This window comes from Notothenia coriiceps, unplaced genomic scaffold (assembly GCF_000735185.1).
Source record: "Notothenia coriiceps isolate Sejong01 unplaced genomic scaffold, NC01 NC01_scaffold00032292, whole genome shotgun sequence".
NCBI lineage: Eukaryota > Metazoa > Chordata > Actinopteri > Perciformes > Nototheniidae > Notothenia > Notothenia coriiceps.
In genome coordinates this window covers 1-10,788 of record NW_011364993.1, presented here as the reverse complement: position 1 = coordinate 10,788, position 10,788 = coordinate 1, and the positions used below count along the sequence as shown (strand labels likewise).

Here is a 10,788-nt window from a genome sequence, read left to right as displayed (position 1 = left end):
TCCTAGAGCCGAAACTGGAGTCGGGACCATGGCTACTGGGGCCGGTACTGAAGCCGGGACCATGGCTACTGGGGCCGGTACTGAAGCCGGAATCATGGCTGCTGGGGCCGGAACCAGGGCCGGAACCATGGCTGCTGGGACCGGTTCTGGAGCAAACACTGGGTGAGAAGCAGGGGCTGACGCCAGACGGACCACACCGATGCGTGTGGTATCAAAAAGGGAATTGGGAGACCTGGGTCTATCTGGATCGGGAAAACAAACCGTGAGGTAATCCAAAAGCCAGGCAGGTAAGAATTTAACCAAATCTTGATTCTTCATCGGAAGCTTGCATGCATCTGCCAGACCAGCCTCTCGTTGCTGAACCCTGACCTCTCCCATCCATCGATTACGCAGTCAGACAAAGAAAAGGTATAATCCAATAGTTCCTGCTCAAACGGATCTGCTGGGCCCATATCTCTGGTCGGTTCGTAATGTTACGGTGTGTGTAGGAAGCAGGACCCAAATGCAGATTAAAGTGACAAAAATAACTCCTTTATTTCAAGGTTAAACTATTAACAAAGACTGAACAGAACACTCACCGCGGACCAAGTCATTACACAAGACGAACTGACCAAGACAGACAGAAAAACCAGAACTTAAATATACACAAGACAAATCATACAAACAAGACACAGGTGAGGAGGGAGGAGAAAACACAGGGACACCAGGTGAACACAATCGGGTAAATTAGACACACCAGGGAAACTAACGACAGGGAACCACAGACAGATCTAAACAAGACAAAACACAACGCAGACAGAAAACCTAAGACAGATCTAGACAAGACACAACGCAGACAGAAAACCAAAGACAGATCTGGACAAGACACAACGCAGACAGAAAACCAAAGACAGATCTAGACAAGACAAAACACAACACAGACAGATCGTGACAGCATAAAAGTTTCTTATACACACACATCAAAGAAGGAGGGGTTGAGAATTAAGTCTAAGTGGCAGACACACTCTTCTCCCACTTAAACTTCTCATGGCATATCTTATCCAAAGTTCAAGTAGAAGCGCCTCACAGGCATAAATCAAAACTAAAGAGGTTACATTTTATTCATGGTTATTCATGCAAGGCCCCATGGTGAAAATTCATTGTAGGGTCACATTTTGTATTCTGTTCTGCTCTATAGTATTCTGTTCTATTATTTGCTGTTCTAGTTTACTATATTATTTTCTGTTCTATTCTAATCATTCTATTCTATTGTATTCTGTTGTATTCTAATCCAACCTGTTTTGTTCTGTTCTATTCTGTTCTTTTCCATTATGTTCTATTCTATTCTATAGTATTCTGTTCTGTTCTATTCTATTTGATTGTATTCTGTTCTTTCCTATTGTGTTCTGTTCTGTTCCATTGTATTCTATTCTGTTCCATTCCGTTCCATTCTGATCTATTCCGTTCCATTCTCCTCTCTGTATGTTTATCTGATCAGTTTCCTGTCTTTGTCCCCCAGGTGTATCGACATCCTGGAGCTGTCGGAGCGTAAGGATCTGATGAAGTTCCACTACCACACCCTGATGTTGTACTGTGCCGTGTGTGCGCTCGGCAACAACCGTGTGGCTCACGCCCTCTGCAGCCACGTGGACGAATCACAGCTGTTCTACGCCACGGAGAACACCTACCTGCCCGGACCCCTCCGCAGCGGCTACTACGACCTGCTCATCAGCATCCACCTTGAGTCGGCCAAACGGGCCCGCCTGGGCACCAACCGGGAGTTCATCGTGCCCATGTCCCAGGAGACGCTCAGCATTCACCTGTACCCCGACGCCAAGAAGGCCCACTCCCTCCCCGGGGTGGGCCTCACTACCTGCCTACGGCCCAAGCTGCATTTCTCCTCCATCAACTTTGTCGGCACCGACCCCGACCTCTACACCCTCAGCCCCGTTTTCCCTCTCCAGGTACGAGACAGGACTCATCGGAACCTTTTTATTACGTTTAAATTGTCCCTATCATTTAACTATATTTTATTCAACTGTAAAATGACCTGCTGTCACTCAGGGGTTAGTGATTTTCTTTCAATCCGAGTTGTCTGAGTGCAGTTGCAGTGGGGCAACTGTTATTAAATGCCATCAGATTTATTTTTTATTCTGGTAGCATTGTATTTTAACTTAATTTCCTTTCATTTTCCTTTAAAATGGAGCAACCATTACGAAAAGCAATTGTTCCCCCGTCGTTAAACAAAGCATATTGATTCTGATCTGATTATCTTTCATCTTACCCCCTCAGGAGCTGAAGACCCGGGCCATCAGCATGCTGACGGAGGCCGTGCTGGATGGCAGCCAGGCCATGAGGGACCCTGTCGGAGGCAGCGTGGAGTTCCACTTCGTCCCCATCCTGAAGCTCATCAGCACTCTGCTCATCATGGGCATCTTCAACGACGAGGACACCAAGCACATCCTCAAGATGATCGACCCACACGTGTTCAGTGGGAAAGAGGAAGTGGAAGAGAAAGAGGGAGAGAGAGCTGAGGAGGGTGGAGCTGCTGAGGTCGAGGAAGGGAAGGATGAGGATGCCGGAGACGAAGGGGTCGGAGACGAAGAGGAGGAGGAGCTGAATGAGTTGGAAGAAGGAAAGCCGAAGGAGGAAGGAGCCGAGCCTAAGGAGGAGGGAGAAGAGGAGAAGGAAGCGGCAGAAGGAGAAAAGCTGGAGGTAGAGAAGGCGGAGGAGGAGAAGAAGAAGGAGGCAGTGGAGGCAGAAGCCAAAGAGGAAGAGGAGGGTCTGGAGGAGGGGTTACTGCAGATGAAGCTACCAGAGTCTGTCAAGCTGCAGGTCAATAGATTTTATTACCAAAATCCTACATCCTTTAAATATCTGTCGAATGTGACCCTACTGAGCATTTGAAACTCTTCTCCCCCCTCAGATGTGCACTCTCCTGCAGTACTTCTGCGACTGCGAGCTGCGCCACAGAGTGGAAGCCATCGTCGCATATTCAGATGAGTTCGTCAACGATATCCAAAAGAACCAACGCGTCCGCTACAACCTGCTGATGAGAGCCTTCACCATGTCGGCTGCTGAGACCGCCCGCAAGACCCGGGAGTTCCGCTCTCCGCCTCAGGACCAGGTACATTCATTTTGAAATGAAGAATAACCAAATATGTGCTTTAAAAATTGGATGTCTATAATTGACCTCCCACGAGTTAACACTTTGTGTAGAAAGCGCTGCAGAACAAGCACACTGTTTATTGATAATGGGTGTTGAAACATGGAATGGACTGAGCCCAAAAGTATCATCCTGATGAACAATTCAAATCAAAGTTTAGGAGTCATTTAGTAAAAGATTATACACATTTATTTTAATCACCAATTATAATATGGTCTTTCTTCAGTTCCCTTAACAAATCATATGTATTTGGACAGACTACAATGTACAATAAAAGCAACATGATCAAATAAAACTAGAAAAAAAAGATGAAGTTAAATTCTTCGCATGAGACTGTACATTTGGAACTTCATTTATAATAAAGTTTGTAATTATTTTGCCATAAGATTTGATCGTAAAACATTGAATTAGATAACTCATAAGTATAAACTGGACCCTCCTGCTTCACCTAACTTTAATGTAACTTGACTTTCCATATTAACAAATGAATAATGATATAGTAAAATAAAAATAAAATAACCTGTGCTCCATTGGTATGTAAAAATTATTGGGGTTGGTTTGTAAAGATCTGATGAAAAGATTTTCTTATAATGTGACCCGCTCTATCGAAATCAGTTGGAAGTCGCAACGGCTCATTTCTAAATAAACGTGGATTTGCGTAAAAAAAAAAGTTTTGCGGGGTTCGGGTGTTTTGTAAAGCTTGTAAAGGGAAGATGACAGCTCTCACTCGCCACTCTGCTGTTCTGCCGCACCGCCCCCCCTCCCTCCGGCTGACGGCAGGGTCCGTTACAGTTTGTTTTATCTGATTTCAATTAAACAAAGTCTTGGCTTTCAGAATATGAAACTTGTTTCGGCAAATTCAGATGATAAATACAACTTTGAAGCTTGTAACGGCATAATTACAAGCAGAGAACGTAGTAACTTAACGTCACAGCAGGCATACCAACAGCCGGTGTTTCTCGTGAGGGTTTTCCCCGGGAAACAAACACAATAGCCTACACACAAACGCAAAATTACACAAACGCACACACACGTATACACACACACACACACTCGCGAGCTTCCCCCAGACCAGTAATCCAAACGAAAATATCATCCCTCCGTAGTGTTTTTATCATTTGCTCCGCTAATAATCAATCAGATCGATGGATTCCAGAGAAGAGAAAACTTTGAAGGCCTTTTTCTCAAAATGATGACTCTGTGATAGTCATTATACAATGTGACATATTTCGCTTAATATTTGGAGTACAACAACAATCCTGATATCATTGGAAAGCTAGGAATATCCTCTTTCCAACAGTGTATACAACTCAAAATGTGTCTTCGGGTCAATGCGACTGATTTCGATAGAGCAGGTCACATATGTCATGAAAAACACAAAAACAACAAGAAACCCCTAAAATGTAATGGAATAAAAAGTCTTGTGCAAAGGAGAGAAAAAAGCAAAGCAGACAAAATATGTTCTTTTATGTCTCCTTTCAAGGTTCTTTTGCTGACCAAGTTCAAGCACAGTCCAGAGGACGAGTTCAGCCCGGTGCCTGAGGAGACGCGGGACACTCTGGTGGAGTTCCACATCGACCTGCTGCTGCACTGCGGTGAGGCGCTCTTTAGAGATGCTGTGGGTTTTATTGGCTCCATTGTTTTTCCAATGCTGGTACATGTTGAGAGTTAGGGTTATTTAGATTCCATAGCATGGCTTCTTTAAGACCAGTGCAAAGTAAACATCCACAATACACACTTAGGGGTTTATTTGAATAACTTTGTTCATTTGAGTATTTTTTCAAAATTCACCGAAAGGTAGCAAAAGTGAATGTGTCATATGGATCATTAAGAAAAATCAGAAAGCTAATATGAAAAATACTGTCTTATATCAATGTATGAAATATAATATTATTAGTTCAATATTCTACCCTATTCACCTTTAGCGTCTTGCAAACTAAATGAAGGTTAGAATATATACCTTTTAAACGCCCTTTTCTCAAAATAACTTTTTATTATACAACATGTAAAATGTCATTCACTTCTAAATATTCAAGGTTAATGTAGCATTTAATTCCTTAAAGAAAAAAGAGATTTAATAAAGCAATTTGCATATTTATACTTACAAATGTAAGTAAAAACTGAGTTATTAAGAATGTCGAATACAAAATAAATCGTCATTGTGTTTGTAATCGACTGAGGAAGTTGTTTGGCCCATTTATTTCCCAATGATCTAGCGTCTCCTCTTAATGCTGAATTCCTATTTCAAACAGGTATTCATGTGGAGGAGGAGGCGGAGGAAAAGGAGGTGGACTCCTCACTGAGGGGCAGACTCATCAGTATGGTGGATATGATCAAGAGCCTGCGGAAGAAGGAGGAGGAGGAGGAGCCGGAGGTGGAGGAGGAGCAGAAGCCCAGTAAGAACCGGCCTGTTCCATAAGACTTGATTAAATGGCTGTGTAACCCATAACAACCTTTCCCTCTCTGTGTCCACCTCCCCTAAGACTCGCTCCAGGAGCTGATCTCCCACACCATGATCCACTGGGCCCAGGAGTCGTTCATCCAGAACCCGGAGCTGGTGCGCCTGATGTTCAGCCTGCTGCACCGGCAGTACGACGGCCTGGGGGAGCTGATCCGAGCGCTGCCCAAAGCCTACGCCATCAACGCCATCTCCGTGCAGGACACCATGGACCTTCTGGAGTGTCTGGGGCAGATCCGCTCGCTGCTTATCGTCCAGATGGGCCCCGAGGAGGAGCGCCTCATGATCCAGAGCATCGGGTCAGTGTGGGGGGGTTAGGGTTAGTCCCACAATAAACAAGCAACATCAGCACAGTACAATACAAAAACAAGTTATTGCTTTTCTAACTGAGTAATATGTTTTTGTTAAATGCTTTCGGCTCACCCTGCCCCAATATCTCCATCTATTGTTTTGTTGTGTCCTCCGAACCCAAGCAGTGGGTCTGACTGATGTTTTTGTTGTTGTATTCTTTCAGGAACATCATGAACAACAAGGTGTTCTACCAGCACCCCAACCTGATGCGAGCCCTGGGTATGCATGAGACTGTGATGGAGGTGATGGTTAATGTGCTGGGCGGAGGAGGAGACTCCAAGGTAATTATAATGCTTTGTTTTATTTGTCTGAAATGTTACATTTACAGTCTAGTAGTTATTTTAGATTTTGATTCCCCGAAATAAAATGAGTGAATCAGCTTTTATTCTGTCAGTCTAATCAGTCAACATTTTTAAACAACACCTGAAAAAATAACCTGTAAAACTGGCAACATCCCCCTTCTATTAGTCTTTTTGTTTTACTGTTTCATTCATTGTATTGTATTTAATGATTTTCTTGTATTTTTGAATTATGTCTGTTTTTAAACTTTTGAGTGGATTATGTGTTGTTAAACAGCTTTTTTGTAACTTATTATTAATATATTTTCTCTTTTTCTCTCTCCAGGAGATCCGGTTCCCCCAGATGGTGACCAACTGCTGTCGTTTCCTGTGTTACTTCTGTCGTATCAGCCGACAGAACCAGCGCTCCATGTTTGACCACCTGAGCTACCTGCTGCAGAACAGCGGCATCGGCCTGGGTCAGTACCAGGCTCTCTGCTTTACTGCTCATAGGGCATTGGATTCAAAACAGGTGTCCTTGTAAAGATTACATTCTTAACTTTCCCTATCATTGGAGGTTCTGTTTAAGGTGAACTGCTGTGAATCTCCTCTGAAAACAAACAAAATATTTGACCACAGGAAAAATCATCCACTTTTTTTGACAAATATTTACATTACGTTCATCATTCTACCATTGAGTAGCCAGGATAGCAAACAGGCATGTTTTTGCAGAGGAGAGCAAAGGTCTCACTCGCAATGAAGGGGTAGCGAGCTGATTGGCCGTCGCAGAGGGACGTGCACTTGCTGGAGTTTAGTGTTTAATAGAGAATACAGAATGACAAAGTAAGGCAAAGAACACACAGAGAAAGACTTACCTTATTTACCTCTGCAGGCATGCGAGGATCCACCCCTCTGGACGTGGCTGCAGCTTCCTGCATCGACAACAACGAGCTGGCGCTGGCTCTTCAAGAGCAGGACCTGGAAATGGTTTGAGAAAACACAAACATGACAAAAGAAAACAACACATTGAAGTGTCCAGTTCTCTCATACTCTCTCCTGGTGTCCCCTCCTTGGTTCTGTAGGTCGTGACATACCTGGCGGGCTGCGGTCTGCAGATGTGTCCCATGCTCCTCTCTAAGGGTTACCCTGACATCGGCTGGAACCCCTGCGGAGGGGGGAGATACCTGGACTTCCTGCGCTTCGCTGTCTTTGTGAACGGTCAGCACCCTCTGCTCTAATGATTACTTTTATGTTTTGGGTTAGGGTTACTTTCAGGTTTAAGCAGGACCCAAACGTATACGAAAAGGGAAGCAGGTATGAGGAACTTGAGGAAGTGTGCTTTATTTAACAGAAGCTGATAAACACAAAAAAAAAACAGAGGGACAGGCAAGGGAACCACACGGGAAAACAGCCAAATAAAACCCAATGCAGGAACACGAGGAATAATCCTGGTAAAGAAACAGGAAACATGGACAGCAGAACAACCGGGGAAACATTGATCGAATCATTGAGCATAAACCCACAGAGTAAAACTGGGAAATGGATAAGCTGGAGAGGGCAGGCAAAACACAAGGGCAGGTCAGTACACACAGTTGGATAGAATCAGAGCAGGGCAGATGCCTGGAAAAAAGGCAGGAAGTGTAGACAATGAAAGTGATCTCAGAAAAATAAAACAGGAAACACAAAAACCCAGATCCTAACAGCCACTAACGTTTGTTCCCCACAGGAGAGAGCGTGGAGGAGAACGCCAACGTGGTGGTGCGCCTGCTCATCCGTCGGCCCGAATGCTTCGGCCCTGCCCTGAGAGGGGAGGGGGGGAACGGTCTGCTGGCTGCCATGGAGGAGGCCATCAAGATCTCAGAGGACCCGGCCAGGGACGGACCCACGGTGAAAAAGGACCGACGCTTCATGTGAGTGATGGCGGGATAGAGGGATGTTTACCTCTCAGTGTGTGATAACACAATACAAATACCAGGGTTCCACAATTCATTCAAATGTGAGTGAAATTGCAATATGGACTAGTGCTGAATTGGAACTGCGGTAAGCAGAATATTCCCTAAAGGCTAAATAAGTGTTCAAATACAATTTTGAGAGAAGTATTGTGGAGCTGTAGTGAGATCCCGGCCTAAAAAGCAGAGTCTTGCAGACTTTAAATATCACACCACATATTTTCAATGATAATGAGAATTATGATGCAAAAATTATAAATACCCCCAATATGGTGAATCATGACACAATTGCAATATCAGTCGAAATAATAGCAATTAGAAATGTTTTCTCAATCTTGCAGCCCTACATATAAAAGTTTGTTTTGTTTTCGAGGATGGAGCTACGGTGGCTGACAGCTGCAAGTGAGCTACAACGGTCAGACACACTTCCATTAGGAGAGACAAATGAGCTGTGCTTCAGAAACTATGCAAATATCAAATCACAAATGTGCCAAAACAGATGAAGAAACGTCTTCACCAACTTGACAACACATGCCCAGCGTTTATTCAAAGCACTATAAAAACAAAACGATGCAAGAAGCTCAAAAGACACTGGAAACCAGGGGACACTAAAAAGTGACGCACACAGCTCGGAACGGAGCGCTTGTTGCCGTTCGGGCATTACTGTATGAAGTTTTACTCATTGTGCCCAGAGCAAGAACAAAAAACATAGAAGAAGATTTTGTTTTTTTGGGATAAACTTTCAAAACATCTGACGTTGGCCCCAACCTTACATTTTCTTTTGAATTGAGGCTAAACACCTTGTTATAACTACTTTTCCAGAGGTTGTTCAACAACATTTTATTATAATACTTCTGTACCCCTTTCAGCTTGTGTGTATGAAATGTGCTATATGAATAAACTGACATAAATGTAAGCTTTGCTGATCAAAATGATGTGAAAACCTGTTTTTTTTTATTGGCAGGTTTGGTGGTGAGGAGCAGCACGAGGAGAACCGCGTCCACCTGGGGAACGCCATCATGTCCTTCTACTCCGCCCTCATCGATCTGCTGGGTCGCTGCGCCCCTGAGATGCATGTTAGTTTAGCGGCTTTGTCTCTGGGCACATTTGTTCTGTACAGTATGTGGTTGCTGCACTTTAGTCTCATACAGTGTGTGTGAAATCTTCTTTTCTACAGCTGATCCAAGCAGGAAAGGGTGAAGCTCTGAGGATCCGGGCCATCCTGAGGTCTCTGGTGCCCATAGAGGACCTGGTGGGGGTCATCAGCCTCTCTGTGCAGATTCCTGCCTACGGCAAAGGTGAGACACTCAAGTTGGAATTGTGGAGAACTATTTCTTGAATAGTATCAGCAATATATGAATGATTAGGTCAATGAATTGAAATGATTAGGTCAACAACATCTGTTTTCAGTTGTTTCAAATGAATAGAATAAATCAATTATTTATATAAAATAAATAAAGATAAACAGGGGAAATACCAATATCACAATTATAATTATCGTATAAATACAATTCAATTATATATGATTGAAATATGTATATCTAGAGCAGGGTTCGGCAACCCCTGGCACTGCCACCATTGGCACGCGGCACCGTAACCAGTGGAACACTAGGAATAAGTGGAATAAGTGTGCAAAATATTTAAATTGTATTTTCGGATCCTGAACGAGACCGCCGCCAGAGCGCGTCTCCCCGTTACCTGCAGAAGGAAGCCATGCATGCAACGCAGCCCCGCTCTCTTTAAATCCAGGCGACTTTCTGCCGCTTTCCTCCGTGGTGCAGTGCTGATCGTTTCACCACGGAGGAAAGCACTTCACAAATTGTAGTACCCATAAGGAGCTGTACAAATGCCGCAGTTTTTGCGTGGCTGTGTCTTTAGTTGAAATCCCAGTGGCGATCTGCTCCTCTCTCATCGAAATAATGTGCTACACAGGGGCGGACTGGCCATCTGTGTGTTCTGGAGAATCACAGAACGGACGGTCGTCATTATTAATATGTTGTTTAAACCAATTATTTGAATGTGTTTAAACGGCATCATGTAAGTTGCGCTGACAGATGAAAGAGGTCCACACACTGCTTCCCCGCAGTGAGGCTCCCCCCGCCCCCTGTAGACAGTTCACGATCGTCGGCACACTGATCACAATTTACATTTTTGGTGGCACTTAATATCAAAAAGGTTGCCGACCCCTGATCTAGAGAATGCCCAATATGAAATATTATGAAACTTATTATGTATATGTTTATGTATTGTGCCTTACTGTTATGTTTATTTCTATATTTTTTTATTTGGTTAATTTTGTTAATTTCCCAATTTGGGATCAATAAAGTTACGGTTAGGGTTAGGGTTAAAAAAAAAAAATTGTTATCAGCGTGCCGACTATCGAGAATTATCAACGGGGGGGGGTTGAGGAGCTTGACGCTCGTGAACTATCAGCCGGAGGGCGGGGGGGTCCTCGCTGCGGGGAAGCAGTGTGTGGACCTGTCAACGAAACTTACACATTTACCACATTTAAATAATTGGTTTAAACGGCATAATAATAAGTCCGTTCTGTGATTCTCCAGAACACACATGTTATAATATTAGGGTCATGCAGAGTGAGATGAGATC

At 43.8% G+C, this 10,788-nt stretch overlaps 1 protein-coding gene across 1 annotated transcript; it reads left to right on the top strand.

Annotated features, from left to right (window-relative positions):
* Window positions 1-127: 127 nt before the first annotated feature.
* On the top strand, window positions 128-9,492 carry LOC104960730 (ryanodine receptor 1-like; the record flags this gene model as incomplete). Its single annotated transcript, XM_010788886.1, has 14 exons — window positions 128-162; window positions 1,499-1,943; window positions 2,272-2,814; window positions 2,906-3,106; window positions 4,629-4,740; window positions 5,398-5,541; window positions 5,629-5,902; window positions 6,118-6,235; window positions 6,579-6,711; window positions 7,125-7,219; window positions 7,315-7,450; window positions 7,959-8,142; window positions 9,146-9,257; window positions 9,359-9,492. Coding segments are annotated over exons 1-14 (2,666 nt in total), but the record flags the coding sequence as incomplete, so codon positions are not given.
* Window positions 9,493-10,788: the final 1,296 nt, after the last annotated feature.